The following is an 18,931-nucleotide window of genomic DNA, read 5'->3' on the forward strand; positions in this document are numbered from 1 at the left end:
ATGAAGTTAAAAAAAATCACACTTAAATGCCTGACAATAACAAATGATTGCAACCTCTGTGCATGTGTATGTGTGACACAGTGTCTGTGTGTTTTGCATACATATAATATAAAACGCCATCTGCTAGGACCTGAGGCCATTCTTGCCCTACTACCCTCCTTGCTTCTCTTCCTTTGGTTCATTTTTCTCCTCTACCTCTTATCCCTCTCTCCCACATTGTTATTGCAAGCATTTTAGATGCAGAAAATAATCATTCATACATCTCAAACATATATTACAAATAGTATATAATCACATGATAAAACATGTATTCACGAACATAAAAACTAAAAAAGACTGAACACTACAGTTATCTCTCTCTCTCTTGCACACACACACACACACACACACACACACACACACACACAAATGAGGTTAATGAAGATGAATGTGGGGGCCCAGTCCTATTGACATCCTATGTCTCTAATTGTGGCCCTGTTCTTCAAGGACATGGTGGTAAGACAAGCAGGGAGAGGACAGGAATAGATCTGATGAGGAGAAACTGTGAAATAGTCATGTGACTTGGAACGGAGTCTGTCTAATGCACTGTCAATCATATCTAAAGGCAGGATTTGATGTAAGGGGGAAACAATTGTATGTGATGAGATGTAAAAGCAGTGATTGCAGAGAGAGTGAGGGAGGAGATATTGAGCAGGGAGGAAGAAGGACAAGGAGGAGGAGGAGGAGGAGGAGGAGGAGGAGCAGATCCAGTGATCCAGAACAGTGAGCCGACAGAAGACACGAGTTAAGAGTTCGGTCAAACATAGAGCACAGCGGTGCATCGGTCACCCTCAAACACACAAACACAGACACACAAAGCAGATAAAGCAACCTTGTCTCCTAGAAAATTACGTTCAAATACAATGAATACATTCAATTACGACTCAAGGGAAACATAATTCATCCTGGATTACATGTGTCTTTGACGTATCACTACAACGCTTCTAATCAAAGTCTGCACGGGGGGGGGGGGGGGGGGGGGGCAGGCCAGATAGGAGGGTCAAACAAACACAGGACAGCTATTTCAGATTTAGCATTTTGACGACGTTAGTTAAATTTTTGTTGACATACTCTAAATGTTTTCTTTATTACTTTTGTCGTTAATTTAGTCTTAGTCGTGTGTCCAATGTTGTTTTTAGATATCTAATTATATTGAACATTGCAGTAAATCAAGTCTCACTAATAATTTTTACTTTAGTTAGCTTGAGTGCGGCTGCCCTGGAGGTGTGTTTTAGAGAGAGAGAGAGAGAGAGAGAGAGAGAGAGAGAGAGAGAGAGAGAAAGAGAGAGAGAGAAATGGAAAGAAAAGGTGGTAGTTGACGAAAATAAGGTCTCGTCCTTTTTTCGTCAACAATATTGCATGTTGATGTTGTCACAGTTAGTGTTTAATACCATTGGTGCCATTTTTTCATCTTTTCATCTTAGTCATGTTAAAAAAAAATGGTTGTTGTTGAACACATTTCATAATAGTTTGACACTATTTCACCCAGGAGACCATGTGAAACCAAAAGTCAGCGTCGACTTGCGTACATAATGTACTTAATTTACGAATGTAACATAAATTACCTTACAAATGTGCTTATTATAACCCAAAGCATCACCTTTTTCTAAACCTCACCAAGTAGTTTTGTTCCAGTTCACCACATTAACTTTGTGTTTAAAGCAGCATGAGCATTAAATTGTAATTTTGTTGTATGGGAACTTAATTTTCTTGGAGACAGCGTTGGGTAAAGATCTAAATCCTATGAAATGAATCACCCTGCCCACCCCAACAGAATCGAGATCCACTCATGTGATGTCTTACCTGGTACGATGGAAACAGTGTCTCTCTCCCAGGACACAACGCTGACGTACTCCTGCACGGCAGCGGGGATGAGGCACTTGAACACAGCTACGTTGCCCCGCATCGAGCGCTGGTCTGCCACCCGCACAGTGTAGGGCTCCCTGAAAACTACAAAAATGCACAAATCATAGTGAGACCTCAAGCTTGACGTGTGGTGAACCATTTTGGTGTAAATGTTTTTTTGAGAAGATTTCCCTTCCAGACACAAATAGAACATGCTTTTGTTTACATAAAAGTTATTATTTAAAGATAGTATTTACATAGAATATCTTCATCTATCTGAGGATATCATCACAATGTGAGCCTTTTTGTTCTGGGACAAAAACACAAATATACTTGTTTATATACGTGTTTACATCCTAAAAAACAACACACTAAAACTCCAGAGCAAATCGCTGTTTCATCAATTACCACAGAACTGGAATTCATTGGCGCGTGTTGATTGAACTCTTCTAATGTTGCCTCCACATTCGCCATAAATAGTACTAGCTGCCATTAAGCCAGATGATCATTGAAATTATTTCCTAGCTTGGGCATGACATCATCACGAAAGACGGACATCCTGTTTTTTTGCACAGAACTTCATTCAGGACATAACAGAGTGAGATGCACATTCAAATCGAGTAAACTGAAGGGTGCTTCAGTTTATGCAGGTTCATGCAATATTTTACACTCTGGTGAATGAGCTGGGACTCATTAGCAAAATCACATGAAAGCTAGTACGTATCCGAAGGTTGCTAAGAAACTGGTTCGGAATCCCTTCCCTGGTAACAGACACGATGACAGCATGCATACATTCCTGCTGCTGAGGGAAACACATGCAAGTGCACGGAAATTTGCATCTCCTTTGAACATTCGAGCAGAATAAAGCAGATCTGTCAAGTTCTTCGGAAATAATATAGAATGAACCAACACTGATGTGATTTGGTTTAGAAATGTACATGAAGCGGTAAAGAGGATTCAGATTAGAATCCTGTCAATTATTGTTCAATGGCAGAGCAAGTACAACACAATAGACACAAGACTGAACCCTGCGACAAAGCGTTCACATCCTGTCTGACTATAACCTGTGCAACAGAGGTGCCGCAGCCCAACAGAGGCCGCTGGCTGCAGGATGTTTGGTTCATGCTAATCCCTCGTCTCCTGAGGCCAGGCTTTTGGGTCATGTGGGAATGAAGGCAGCAACCGGCTGGCATGCAGCTCAGAGTCCTGGCTCAAATCCTCAACTTGGCGCTAGTATTAGTATTAGAATGAATATGAGTATTAGTTCAGGTCGGTGTTGGGAGGCAGAATATGAAAACAGATGTTGATGGCAGGAGGGAAGGGGGAGGGACTGACTGGCCTGAATGAATGATGGAAAGGAGGAGGCGGGACAGAAGACGCAGTTTAACTAACATCCAGCTGTAGTTGTGTTCCAGCTGCCGTTTGATGTAACTGTCTGTTTGGTAAAAAAAAGAAAAAAGGAAAAGAAGAAATCACCTTCTTCTTCACGTATCTTTGCAGGTTCTGCAGGAATATAACCCCCCCAGACGTACCATTTTACTTTAGATGAGGTCTCGCTTATTAAAGCAGCCTCACACGGTCCAATCAATGAAAAGCGCCAATTAGGTTTGTTAATGAGGGATAATTAAAGAAGTGTGCTGTGGCTATATTTAGTCTGGCACAAGAGGACAGTTTGAAGAGCGACGGAGGAAGAGGACAGAAATGAGAATATGATGGCAACAGAGGCAGCTTCTGGTCAAAATGTCCAAAAATAGACCGCTTATAAGATTTACTAGTGTTTATCAAATATTTCTCTTTTCTGACTGATGCCTCGACATACTTCTCTTTTCTTACTGAAAAGAGACATGAGATATTGTTGTAAGAATTAGTTTATAAATTCAAATTCCTCTGTTTCAGCTTAGCATATAGCTGTAAAATATGTTGATAAGGTCATTGAAACTTAGAACCATAACTCCTTATCACTACGTGTTGAATTACTTTTCTCATGTCGCAAAGCTTTAAAAAGCATTCCTTTAAAAATATCTAATTGACTGTTAAGTTCCTGGAGGCCTTCATGACACTGCCCTTTGAAAAAGTAAAGGACTATGAGAGACCGATCTCGTAATGTGATATGACCTATTGTCACACTTTTCTCTCCTCATCTGATCTGGTTATATCATTTTGAAATCACATCGGAGTTAACTTCAAGTACTGTCAGGGTTGTGTTTTGGATTTCATCCTACCAGCTGGTGCCATGCAGTAGATGGAGCTGAATGGGTTATGTCGGTATAAAGTGCAGTGGTTCATCACCAGCTCAGTCAAATAGGTGTGAGCAAAGGCCGTGGCCCGGTGTAGTATGTGATGCAGATGTTCTCTCTGTAGACTGTGTTCTAGGTCAATCTGTGTTCAGGTCGAGCGGGCTATTTTAGGGCAGGTGATTCTGTGTGTGGGCGGGGCTTTTTGCAGCTGTCAATCACATCTGCTCTACTTTATGCTTTCGCAACCATCTCTTTTTGCTCCATTCCTCATGTGTTGCGTCTCATTTTGGCCTTTTGAGCTGTTTGATCTCAATCTTTCAGATCCTTTGATTTAGCTTTAAAACTTTTCCCCTACTTTTGTCCTAAAACAAATTCCCAGCAATGGGAAGGCCACCTTGCTGCAACGGTGCAAAAACTGCTCCGTAGCACATTCAGACACCTCTGATTCATAATATAGTGGAAGAGTGATTGTACATCTGTGCACATGTGAAAAATCCTGTTAGCAATGTTAGAATCAACAAGACATTGGTCACGTCTGCCATTGCATGAAATGTCACAGCATTTGTGATGCCTCACAGTTTGACAACACTGAAAAAGAAGTTTCTAAAAATCATTCGCCTGGCCCGAGTTTTCAAAATGTACTATTTTCAGTCACCAAAACTCTTTTACATTTGGATGAAAGGACAAAACACATAGTAAAAGCTACTTTTACAAAAGTGACTGTGGTCTCAACTCACCAGCTTTGATGCGGATGTTGGGGCTGCGGATCTTGCCGGCTTGGTTTTCGGCAGTGCAGAAGTAGTCGTTGTCGTGGATGTAGCTGTTGTAAGCGGAGGGCGAGAAGGGGTACAGCTGCAGGGTGCCATTGGCGTGCACGTGTCGGATGTGGGGCACGTCGTAGATGTCGTCGCCGGTGGCCAGATACCAGCGCAGTATGGCACTGGGGGTGCCCCCTGCTGGACAGGGCAGGGACACCCCCACCGAGCTGGAGTAGGTGACCCTCTGCAGGGAGGCATTCACAAAGTACAGCCTGGTGGAGCCCACATCCTCACTGTGTACTGTAGGGGCAAACAAACAACACATCACTTAACAGGCCCAGGTGGAGGTGAGAGGCCAACGATGAGCACCTGTCGTGTGCCGTACACACTCTGTGAACACACATATACAATACTGATTTAAAGCAATCGGCATCACATTAATGGACAATAAAATGGGCAGAATGGGAATGCCCTTCAAATGTGTTGCAAAATAATCATAACAAATATATGTCAAATGTCCAGCTGCAAACATCAGTCATGTGATCCAGAAAGCCAGGGATTTGGGGCTAAAGCCTGTGATGGTTTAGATGGATCGGAGGGAGGAGGAGCCTGTTACCTCTGTACAGTGTGCGCACATACACAAACAAAGACAGAGAGAGGGAACTCGATGATAGGTTATGTGATTGGAATTTCTATGCCAGACGCAGAGATTTAAGTCTATTTAATCTCCTTACATATTTAACACACACACACACACACACACACACTCACACACACACACACACACACACACACACACACACACACACACGTATACAGGAATGTTCCTCATTGGCATTCAGATTAAACACATACAGTTTTAGCAGAGAAAGGAGAGTGAGAAGACGAAAGGGGGAGAGGGGGAGTCTCTTAAATATGGGGTCATAAAAGGAAAGATCAAGATAAAGAAGATTTTTTTTGGGGGGGGGCACACTGCTGATGGACAGATGTGGGCGTTAACCACTACTGCTTCTAAATGATATCTAATACACACCACACCACCGCATGTTCACCCTGGTAATGTTCAGCTCGGCACAGGAAGTCTGTAAAACTTCATGGAAGATGCTAACAGATGCTGAAGGCTCCAGGATTTTGATCCAAACTGGATGAAATTACCACTCAAGTGAATGTGGTCTTCATTTAAAATTAGGACTCTGTCTTGCTTTTTTACAAAATGGATCAAATGGATTTTTCTTTTTTCACCTGTTAAATAACACTTGTTGAAATTGTGGAATTGTCAGAACAAGGCCAAAATGTATTACATAAAAATAAATGCAAATTTTCAGTGGTAGAATCTAAATATCTTGATTTTATGCTTTTGATTGATTAAACTGCATTTAATTGAATGATTCAATGTTAACCTATTTGATATGTTATCATCAGTTAATACAGCTCCTGGTGTTTCGATGGTCCCATAAGTTTATTTTTTGGGAGATGGTCTTTGTGCTTTTAAACTTACTTATGAACATTCATTAATTAAACAAAATGTTCATGTTGCAGTTACAAAACATTTCAGATCGTTTCTTCTATCCTGGAAACATCTTGTGAAAACCTACATGAATGGACAGTTACAGTTCAGGGATTCACATGTATTCAAGAATATGTCCAATACATCACAGTTCAACCCTGAATGTCACCAAAATATCAAGAACAATGGAGTTAGAGAAATGACTGCAAAATACGTTAATAGAGTATTTACAATTATTGTTTTCCTTATTGATTAACTTCAAATCTTTGTCTGTGTCAATGAATGGATTAATCATTTTGGTCTATTAAATGTCAGATAATAGTGAAAAATGAGCTACAAAATTCTCTTCAGCCTGAGGTGATGCCATCAAATAGATTGTTTTGTCTGACCAACACTCAAGTCAAACACAACACAAAGATATTCAATCTATTCTTACACCTGACAGGCAAGAGGGAGTACTTGGCCTTTTCTTGAAAACGATTTAATTATTTTCAAAATAGTTGGCCATTATTTTTCTATTGACTAATTGATTGATTGACTCATTTCTTTCAAATCTCAAAGGTTGTTTTGCCCCCCCCCGCCCCCCCGTGGTCCTGGATCACCAACACCAGCTAATGTCAGATAGAAGTTTCAATGCTTAGATTGATTATTGCATTATTTGTCTTTATGATGGGTGTTCTGCTATAAAAGCTTAATGATGTCCCAAAATGATCGTGATATCATGCTGTAAGGCTGAGGGGAGAGGACGAGAGAGAAATATCACTGCTGTGATTCGGTTTTCACAGGTACACGAAGCATAATACCCAAAATAGTTGTGGCAGTCAAAACCAACAGTGACGGTTAAGTTAAGTGATATTGTGACAGAGACTCATAAAGTCCAAGAAATCAATAGTGAAAGCAAATATTAAGACTCTGCTTAGCCCAGATCTTTAATGAAGTGCGGCGTTAAGCTATGGGTGATGTATACAGACAAACATTAACAGAATCAATCACCACAATCAACAGTGTCACTGAGCTGGCACTAAGCTCAGTGTGCCAGATTGAAGAAAGAGGCAGCGATCTCTTCCATCCTGGAGGGTTCATTAATAATTCCAGCTTCCTTTCAAAGAAGTGTTACTAGAGTAGAGATTGATAAAGCTGGGCAGAATGTTACAGATGGTATATGAAAATGTGTCTGGCAGTCCAGTGGTGGGCTGCAAAAACCAGGTCAGACTCCCTCCCCTCTGCAGATTACTGATAATGGCCCCTGAGCATAAAGCCCATATTAAAGATTGCAATATCTATAATCTCCCAATGGGGGGACAGGACTAAAGTGGAGGAGTGAGGGGGTCACCCTGAGAGCTCGGGGGGCTGGGCAGCAGGAGAACCTCTCACACAGTAGATTATATGGCCTGGGGGCCTGGGCACTGGGGGCTGGGGAGCACTGGGACTGATGGAGCGGGAAGTGGGATAGAAAGGGGATCAGAGCAAACTCCCACCACTCAGAGCCTGTCAAAACCAGGCGAACCACACACGCACTCACCCGACACACACACACAAACACACACACACACACACACACACACTCCCAACTCCCAGCACTCAGTCACACTGAGAGGAGACAGCGCGGGTTGCCATGGTGGCGCTGGCACTTGAAAGCTGTGACTGAATAAAGAACAACGCAACAAATTAACCTAACAACAGTGACCCACTGAACAATCTAAATTTAGAAACTTCTAGTCACCAAATTTCTGCCACATTGTCTCAAATAAAAAAAATTATTTGCATGTTGCAAAAAAAAAAGCTGCTTAAAAGTATGTAGCAAATATGTTTACATGACATAGACGTGAAAAAAGAAAGTGTATGCTAAAAGCGTTAATTTAAGTTTGTAGTTTGCAAAATAATATATAAGTGCCTGACAAGCCAGCAGTGGCCAAGCATGCAGCGATATGGTGAAACAGAGCTGTTTGGTTAGGTGTGGTCAGGGACAGCAATATTGGGTGTGATCCAAAACTCAACTGGCACAGTCAGGTTTGTGCCAGACTGGCGGACTTTCCACTCCATTTGAAACCCAACAGTCGAAACATTACAAACCACCTGTTCCAACCTGTATACATGGCTCATGTGGCAAAAAAACAAAATGCCACATGCACCAACGGTGAGGTAACCAACAGAGACTGCATGGTAAACGTATATTTGTCATGGCTGTTCAATGTTTATAATGTTGAATCTATCGGCTATTATTCCTCAGCAGACCTCCGTAATCAAATTCATCTTCATGACCAGAAGTACATCAGCGAACTATGTCCCTGGTGAAACAGCTCAGGTTATGTTTAAAAAAAAACGCATGACATATTTTTTAGCATGTGTTGGAGTTTTCAACTGAAGAAATTTGTATTAGATATTTTTTGTTAAAAAAAACTTTAAATCAGTGTAGTATAGTTCTAAAGCTGTCAAACTAATTCAAAAATTTATATTCACGCATTGCAACCAACATGTTCTCATTTCCCATTTCAGGACCCTTTCACGTCACTTGTCATTGGGTAGCCCTGCGAGGCTCAGTACAGTCACTGTTTTAAACAAGGGGAATGCGTGGTAAACATTGTGAATTAAAACAGGTTTACACAACAAAACAACTTGGTTATGGTTAGCTCAGGGGGGTTTAATGCGTCTGTATCAGATGATAAGGTGCGTGACAAATGGGGGTATTTGACGCCCTGAGAATGAGAACGGGCTGATTTTAACATATTTTAATGCATTAGCATCCTCAGCTCCACTGTCACTAAGCTTCTGCTAGCATTTGCTAATGCTTCTCTTTTCTGTCAGCTGTACATCATCACTGCCACCAGCATCATCCTCAGACAGTATTGGCTAAAGTATTTCTAACACACATTGCACACAACAAATAAAGACTCACATTATGGAACTAATCTGCAGAAAATCTAAATTGACTATAGTGAAATATAATAGACTAACTGTTTTCAAGAAGAACACAGTTGCAGTAAAAGCAAATTGTAGTTCAAAATAAAGCCAATGCATGATGTCCACTTTAGTGCACACAAGATAAACTGTAATTCCCTCCATGTATAAAATCAATACTTGAAATTTAACAATTGTATTACTTGTTATATTACTCTTTATATGTTACTTGATACAACACGATAATTTTACCAGCAAGGAGCTCCTGCTTTAGAAGTATTGGCCAGAGATTCCTGAGCTGCACAGCGTTGGTGGCCATTATGGCAGCCATCTTGGTTTTGACAGATTTGTTTTGCACTTTGTGTTGCTGGACAGTAGGTGTCTGTGTGTGGCCTGTCAATTGTAATCTCAAAACCAACATATACTAGGAAACTAATACGTTTTTTGTGTGTGTTTCTTTCAAGCCTACTTAAATATAATTTCCAACAGTCAATTAAGAAAACACTTTACATGATCGATTTTTTGATTACAGACCACAAAAAGCATGTAGTAGGCCTTTTTTGAAGGTCATACTATCATAGGTCATATCTATTTAACTTTCTTTTAAGTTCCTATCTATCTAAGAGTTAAATCAATGATGACTGATCAACTGACCCACTAATGAAAGCGCTTCTACTTGCCTTTTTTGCCGAGTATTCCAAATACTAAATAAGCCGCCATGTTAGTGACCTGTGGGCTCCGATCGCCACTAACGTTATGCTGCGTTCATCTGTAATCGGAAATCGGGAACTTCCAACTTCTGAGTCAGGCTTGTAGTAAGGGCAGAAGTGTAATAAGAACATGTGTGTGTGTGTGTGTTTGTGGATTTAAGAGGGTAACATAAAGGGGGGCATCTGGAAGTAGAGAGGTGAATGTGTTTCAATAAAGTTTACAAAAGAGCAAAAAAATCAACACACATAGTGACCGAGAAGGTGACAAGATGGAGGCTCTGAGAAAACAGGCTCACCTGCAGTTACATCTTACTGCCAAAGAGGCTGCTGAAAACAAGCTATCTCAATTCTCATTGAGTACAACTTTAACACCTGTTCAAACCAGTATGCTCCCAGACTAACTTACAACCAACCGCTAAACTGAATTTACAGCAGGCAACCGTTAATATTTTTACACCTCTCTGAATCTTCTCTGAACTCAACACAGACAGTGTTTGTCAGTTAGAATAGTGTTTTTCTAATAGATTTGAATCTTATGGACATATTGTTATCAAGTCATGGGTTAAAATCTGAGTTAAAAGAAAAATAATGCTGAACCAATCTTTATCTTGTCATCCATGTTTAAAGTCTCATCAGCTCACATGCCCACCTAATCTAAGGCTGCAAATCACAATTTATTTTCATCATCAATGTGAATTTCTTTTCAATTGTGTGATTTGGTCCAACCAACAGTCTTAAGCCCAAAGATATTCTGCTTACAGTGATAGAAAACAGAGAAAAGTGACAAATCCTCCCGTGAGAGAAGCTGAAACGAATAATTGATCGTCAAAATAGTTAGCGTTCAATTTTCCAACAATGAACAAATATTAAATCAAAGGTTGTTTCAGCTCTACATTAATCTATTCTGATTTACCTCATAGGAATACAATAAAAACTTGCAAGTGGACTTTAACTGTTTGAGACAACTGTATCCCACCCTGTGGTGACATTGCGATGACACCCCCGTTCTCCGTCATGCACACTCACAAAGATGTTACCCCGGCAGCGTGTGGACAGTCAGTGCCCTGATATCAGTATTGACCAAAGCTGTAGGGGTTCCTGTGTGGGTGTTACTGCAGCAGGTCACCTGCACCCAGGAGGTTTCATCAACCTCGTTCAGACACAGCACCAGAGAGAAAACTAGCCCTCGCTGGAAGGTGTTTGAGCACTGACGGTGCTGCTGCCGCTAAAGCTGAGGCTGTCAGAGTCGCAGCCACTATTTTATACATCCTGCCAGAGAGCCATGCATGAATATGTATGTCAGAGAGGTAGAAGTCATAACCTATGCAAGGTTTCATCATGCATAATGCAGCTGATCTACGCCTCTCCAGGATGTGAGTGCGCATAGGAGTGCACACACACACACACACACACACACACACACACACACTTGACGCTCACAACTGTATTGTGATGTGGAGGTAAACAAACTCCAATGTTTCACATACACACATCCAGAGGCTCAATGCCTCTATGTGTTCTTCCTGTTCTTCTCTCACATACCTCCATATTTCTCACAGCATTCTGTCTTCATTGGATTAAGTGAAAGAAAACACGGTAGAGGTCAAAAGTAGGATTCAACTTAACAGACACAACAGCACGTCAGCCGAAGCAGCTTCATTTCCACCTCGACTGGAACTCCTGTGTTCCCCCCTCACATTCCTGTCCTGCTGCCACCTCTCCATCACTCATCACTCATCATTGAGGTGCTTTTTGGGACAGAAGTTGCGAGTTGGGTTTTTGATAAGAGGATTGAAACTGTGTGTGGAAACATACAGCAGCATGAGGAGGAAGGGGGAGCAGGAGACGCACCGTAAGAAGGGGTGTGAATTGAATGTTGGTGGGATGCAGGGGGATGAAGATAGGTGTAAGCTTATGGATAATCCTCAGGGGTCTGGCATAAGTAGGTGGTCGGTGGGCGGAGAAGTAGGGGGGAGGGTTGTTGGGGTTACATCTAATCAACGAAGGGGTATCACTGCCCCCCCCCCCCCCACAAACACACACACACACACACCTACTGTCTTTCTGTACACCCTGTCCCCAACAATCTGCCTCCCCACCCCACCCACCATCACTAACACCCCAACCCACACACCCACCCCCGGCCTGTGCTGTGTCAGTAAAAAAAAAGTGTGCTACTTCAGCAGTCCCCTGGGACCTGCTCCCCCTCACATCAAAGCAGCCAGTTTCTCTCTTAATGTGAATATCAAATCTGTGGATCACAAGTCCCAGCACAGTCTGCATAAACTGCCCCTCCCCCAACCTTTAATTCTGCCTAGTGATGAGGGAGAGAGAGGGAGGGGAGTTACTGCGAGAGGAAGCAATGGAGGGAGGGAGAGATAGAGAGAGAGATGGAGATAGAGAGAGAGAGATCCAACCAAAACAACTACTTGCTTCAGATATTTGACATTTGCCGAACACACCCTCCTTCTGAAAATGTGCAGCCCCAGCATCCAATAAAATTTTGGAGGAGGTCCGGCTCAATTTAGCAGTTCTTGCTGGAAAAAGAAAAAATCTTACTGTCGACGGTGTTCATTTTGCATCTTTTTCTGTTGTTCTTTTAAATGATTACTCGTAATCTTGTTGGGATTTATATTAGATTGAAGGACGAATGGGAGAGCAGGGATGCCAGTGACAGAGCTGTGACATCCTATTGGTGAGCTGGGAAGTGCAATGAGCTCCGTTTCTCTGCTGACAGTTTTACACCAGCACACTTTGCCCACCATTAGGCAAAAACACTGATCAAAAAATGTGTGTGCAAATCTTTTTTTTTCTTTGCTGATCTCTGAAGAATAATTGACATTTGTGTTGTTGAATTGTATTGAACTGCTGGTTTGTGGAGGGAAAAGTGTAGGAGATGTAAGTCAAGTTGTTTGATCAGTCAGTGATATTTTCTATTTTAAAAAACAGCAAGTCTGTTCATAAGACATTTCGATATTCTTATTCTTCACAGTTCCCTCATTTTAAATTTAAAGAATCAGACTCATGTCAAAATATAATGGGTGTTTTTTGTCAAATTAAATAAGCTGGTAAAACATAGGCCTGTGCCCTGCCTGAGTAATGATTGGCACCCTTGTGGAGCACACAGCTCTGTCATTGAGTTGTGCTATGGCTCAGATTGCAGCTTTAATTGTGCAGCCTTGCAAAGGCAGCACAGGGAATTGGACTGGGGAGGGAAGGAGGGAGGAGGGGTTTGCATATTTCTATTTGTAGCGGGTGAGCAGTGGAGAGGACAAGAGTGTGCCAGGGTGAGGGATCACCTTACTGCTTTACACACCTCAAATTAAAATCCAAGACGTATCATTTGATTGTTACACAAATCCTTTTTTAATTTTGTTTAATGAATGTGATTTTAAATTCAAAGTTCAGAATAGGCCTACAGCAGGCCTGTATGTCAAAGAGGATTTTATTCACTGCTAATTAATCCACGATTGCATTAAATACTTTATTTTTTAGAATATTAATGTTTCATTTAAAATGATAGCTGCAAGAAAACACAAGATTTTGTTTTGAAATGACCAATTAAAAATCACAATCAAATCATTTATTTTAAATTACTGAAGAAAAATTATAGCCATTGTGCACTAATTGGTTAACCGTTATTATCCATCAAACATTTTTTTCCCCAAAGATCCGTTAATTGCCCTACACTCTGGTCGACTCCTAAAAGTGTTTATGACATTTTTTTTTATCAATAGACGTGTATAAATGTGTAAATATATTTTTAACATCTTGTTAATAAATAAACAAGAGAGCTTCCAGTTGATCTTCTGCAGAAATAACATCCAAAAAGTGTCCAACACTTAACAACAACAGGGGTGTCCCCATCGCTCCACACACACACACACACACACACACACAAACACACACACACACACACACACACACACACACACACACACACACACACACACACACACACACACACACACACACACACGCCAGCACAAGCCGTCATGCACGCGCTGGCACACGCGCGCTCTCGTCCGCGGGGTCCAGGTGCGCTATTAGCGAGGAACATGACCGGGCAAGTCTGTAATCTGCACCCACGCCCCTGGAGTTTCTCATTTTGTGAAATAAATTTGCGCATATTAATATGATTCCACAACACCCAGAGATGCTCACAGCTTTCTAGTTGAATGATTGCTTTAAATGAATAGAACATATTTGAAAAACGAATATAAGAGAGTTGAGGAAGACGACAAAAAACTGGCAGCACATATGTGACTAATTACTACCAATCACCTATAGGCTATATTTGCACAAAAATAAATCTAATGTAAGAAAATACCAGGTCTTAAAATCCCTAATGGACACAATGGCCTATTTTAATCAACTCGTTTGCATCGAGAACAGCCATGTTCATCCTTTCAGCCAATCCACCAGATGAGACTTTCTGCTAAATAAATGCCAGGCCCTGTGCTAATAAGGACAAAACAACATGTAAACATGGCTCCAAACAGACAGGCTACACAAAGGCCTAGAAAATGCTCTCATACAGTGTTGAATTCATCTTATTTTCGACACAGATTTGTTCAGGATTATTATAATGCACTGTTATAGCAGAGGATCAACTTTGCAGTAGGGTCAGGGATTTACTGCATATACTGAACAAGAAGGAAGCCATTTAATTAAATAACCCACCTATTATATTTATAAACACAACTAAACAAAAGGGGAAGAAAACTGAAGAGACCGAATGAATTAAATAAGGACGAGAAAACTGAACGCACCAATTACGGCCTTTATGTTCATCTATTAAACTAATAAGGCCGTTGTGGGGGGAAAAGGGGGGGGGGGGTATTTGCCATCCAATTTAAAATGGCAACAATTCAAGTCAGACACAGAAAATTATTAAAACACCCCCCAAAAAAACACACCAAAAAATCTCATCCTAAAAAATTAGCACCTCTGTGGAATAGAGCGCGTGTGCCAAATATAGTCCATGAAAACAGCTGCAATTAGCAAAAGGCTACACAATGAGAGCATCAAGATATCAAAAATCACAAGAATCCCCACCAAAACTTTACAGGACTGCTGCATTTTGAGTGAATTGGTTCTAAAATTGGCAATCAATTGATGTTATTGCAGGCCGATGCATGTTTTCGTTTCTTTCTCACCCTCCCTCTGTATTTGCACCTCATTCTCCCTATTCAGCCATTTTACATATTCATAACTGGAGTTGGTAATGCGAAAACAATCCGTGCTATCAGCACCATCTGAGGCCGCTGCATAAAACCACAAATCAGTCAGGTAAAAAAAGGAGGGAAAAAAACACTTTACACATTTACTTTCATAATATTTCCATCACTTCAGCCCCAGAAGGTTCATACATTTTGATTTAATGAATCATTTTTCAATCAATTCCTCATCACAAGGCATCCGATGATACATCAGAGCACCAGACGCACACATCACACACCGCCACAAATCAATTAAGGTTCCGATTAATTATGACTTTTCATTCAACTTAAACACAGAAAGACTCCAGCATCCAGTGCAGGGGATTTTAAACATTTCAAGCATTTTTCCTCCTCCTCTTACCTTCTTGGAGAGAGTACAGCAGGAGTAAAGTTACAAGCCACATGCCATAAATAGCAGGTATATTTTTCAGGAATATTTGGCAATCCTGGCAAGTGTGAGGCGCGGTTTTTTGGCCAGGCGGGTCTCCGTGCTGGACTGGCGACTGTGCTCCCCGGAGGTCTCTCCAGCCCTGCTGCCCCGCTAAGCGTGGAGGGGAAATGAGAGGCGCCTCAGCCCCGCCCATGTCCCTCCTCTCCTCCCAAGACTACTGTGCATACAAATCCATCCTCCCTACACTAATCAAACACCGCGGAACGATGGGTCACAGCAAAGCCGAGGGTTGGTGTGAGCTGAACAGTGGATTTTGGTCCAGTTGTGTCCAAAGTGGCAGTTTGTGTGAGCGGTGGAGCTGCGCACACAGATCTGTTGGCACCTTGGAGAGCGCACCCACCTGTGCGCCCCCGATGACTGCGTTTCTTTGCGCAATATGGATCTAAAACCGCTCAGGCTGCTGCGAAGACTCTGCAAAATGTATTAATGTTTTTTCCTTTAAGTTTGGGCCTTATTTACAGTGACGCAGAGCTACAGCACAGACTAATGACTGCTTTTCTTTGTCTTTCGGAGCCATGAAACGTGCGTAGACATTTGCGCACAGATATGCATTGCAGATAGAGAGGAGAAGAGAGAAAGAGAGTAACGGGGTGTGGGGGCATGGCACTTCCACACACAGCAGGTGAATCAAACCGTTAACATAGGTTGCAGTCAATTCTTAAAGCATAGTGAGCAACTTTTATACATTTCCCATTTCACGCGGCTGCTGTTGCGCCTGATGTGGAAAGCTCCCCTGCATGCGCATAAATTAGGACGGCAAGTTGCAGGAGACTCCCAGTTCATGGAATATTTAAAGTCACTGTGGATGCCAGTGGCGGATCTGAGAAGTGATCCTCTTGCCTCAACACCCGCACAACCCACAGGCGAAGGAAGAACAGTGAAAGAAATCACGACACGTTTTAATTTAAACAATGTACGTTTGGGTGAAATGTTGTCTGATTGATGAACTCACTTTACAGATGACTGACACAGAAAACATATTTCTGCCACCGTTAGCCTTCAATAAAACCTATGGGCCTGTTGGCATTATGTTGTAGTTCAGACACATCTTAAGACGCCTCATAACACTCCACACCACTGGCCCTGCACTAGGCAAGCACGTGGACTGAATCAGATGGTTTCTAATTCATCATAATCTTATATGTAATATAATGTGATATAATATATCATATATATATATATATATATATATATATATATATATATATATATATATATATATATATATATATATGATATCAGTATTGCTTTTTTCACCAATCAAATAAAGCTCCCGCTCTTTGGTAAAGGTTTTCTGCATGAACACATGAACACAAGCCTGTAGCCTCACAGCAATCAATAAAGTAGAAGCCTAATCTAGACCTGTATTTGACGCCCATGGGTAAACATTTGCAAACGTAGTTGTTTTTAAACTTAAACAACTTCAATAAAAGGACAGCATCAGCTTCTCTCCTGCCCTTAAGGCGCTGCAGGCTGCGGTCTGATCTGACCGGAGGTTCAAACCTCTGACTCCACATGCGGGTCTCTGCTGACATCTGCTGGTTAGAATAACACATGCACATTTATTGTTACAGGACCGTTTTTGGCACTTTTTATTTAGTTATTTCAAACTTTTTTTAACACTTGAAGATGTCCTATGGGAATGAACTGCACTAATAATGAAAATACAAAAATAAAAAAAAAATCAAATTCTGATGTGAAGATGTCCTTTTTTAAATGCAATTTCATACATTTTAAAATATAACCTGCAGTATGATGCTTTGTTTCATAGAAAGTAATAGAGAAGAAGGGGTATCTGGGGTGAACACAGCAATGCATAATTGTTTCAACATCCTTACAGGATGGAACTCTCTCAGCCCAAAATGTAGAAAAATGTAGCAATTGTTTGCTACCTGCACTCCCTCACTCCACCCCTCCACATATCAGAGGGGTGCAGTGTTGCAGTCCATGGAAAGAAAACAAAGGCGAAATAATAGAAAATAGTAATTTGCTTGAAGTGTGAGCATGGATGATGGTGTTAATGTTAATTTACTGACAAGATGATGGGATAATCTCCCTTCACATACTGCTCCCCCCTGACATCAGAGTAGATCTCATGCTCCTTTTATCTATTTATTATTTCTGGACAATGCACATTAATGAACATATATAATAGTACGCGTAAATGTGCCAGATTGTAGCCCGAGGGTGATGTTACGAGAGAAATTTGCTATGAAAAGCAGACAGGAATAGAAAGAGAGAAAAAGAAACACAGAACAAGTCATTAGTAAATAATACAACTAAGACACAATTCATTAATACGCTCTACTGGGCTAGTATGGTAGCATACAGTAGGGGTGGCTGCACGTTTGGTCAGCTTTAATCCACACTATTACCTGGCTGTTAAAGGTGGCCAGAGAGGGACATTCCCTTATAGTTGGGGGTATGCTCCAAAACGCACTACCTTTAATAGATGTATTGTGCATTATCACCCCGGACACAACCTGTTCAACCTCCTGCCCTCTGGTAGGAGGTACAGGAGCCTCCCCTCCCGCACAGCCAGACTCGCCAACAGCTTCAACCATCAGGCTGTGAGACTGCTGAACTCTCTCACTCCCTCAGCCTCAGCCCCAGCACCAGCCCCAGCCATCAGAAACCTCAGACTGGCTGGAGTCTAGAGATCTGACCCCCCCCCCACACACACACACACACACACCAAATGACTGTTTTTTCACTAAAGAAATTGCACTGACAACAAAGCAAAGTATTCATATTACCTCTTACCCTGTTACTGTGTCTTGTTATTTTCTTGTTATTTTATTCATAATATGTGTACCCTGCCATTCTATAGAACAAGCCTTAAGCTCTCTGCACTTTATTGTATGTTTTTGCACTTACTGTTGTCATGTCCTGTCTGCCCTGGTGGTGTCATGTTCTGTCTTGTCTGGATGTATGTCTACGCATGGGATAGCGGGGAACGTAATTTCGATTCCTTTGTACAATAAAACTGACTTGACTTGACTTATGGCTGAAAGAGTTTTTTTGTTTTTTTTAAAGGAACCTCCCTGTTTACAACAGCTCTGGTGATCCAAGTCTGTCTGTATTTAATAAACTCTTGAAGTGGAGGTGACGCCAGGCCAGGTAGTACTTTAGAAATTATGCATATAGAGGAAAATTTGCAAAAATGATTAAAACTCAGTAAGTTATATTTCTCTAAGATGTTGCAATGCTGATAAGAGAAAGATGTTTATCCAGAGTTTCCTTTTTGTACAGAAGCTCAACTGG

The 18,931-nt window shown here is 41.4% G+C and overlaps 1 protein-coding gene across 2 annotated transcripts in view; it reads right to left on the minus strand.

The window, feature by feature from the left end:
* LOC310957044 (cell adhesion molecule DSCAML1-like) overlaps window positions 1–15,800 on the minus strand; it is a gene marked incomplete at both ends in the record, with an annotated part of 54,829 nt that extends 39,029 nt beyond the window's left edge. Inside the window, 3 exons of one of the 2 annotated variants that reach the window (XM_083927454.1) lie at window positions 1,843–1,989; window positions 4,859–5,179; window positions 15,578–15,800. In XM_083927454.1, the coding sequence (XP_083783580.1) occupies window positions 1,843–1,989; window positions 4,859–5,179; window positions 15,578–15,800 (691 nt within the window). The remainder of the gene's footprint in view (window positions 1–1,842; window positions 1,990–4,858; window positions 5,180–15,577) is intronic. The other variant, XM_083927455.1, reaches the window with a different exon arrangement.
* Between the last annotated feature and the right edge of the window lie 3,131 nt (window positions 15,801–18,931).

Source organism: Echiichthys vipera, assembly GCF_963691815.1.
Source record: "Echiichthys vipera genome assembly, chromosome: 14".
NCBI classification, from domain to species: Eukaryota; Metazoa; Chordata; class Actinopteri; order Perciformes; family Trachinidae; genus Echiichthys; species Echiichthys vipera.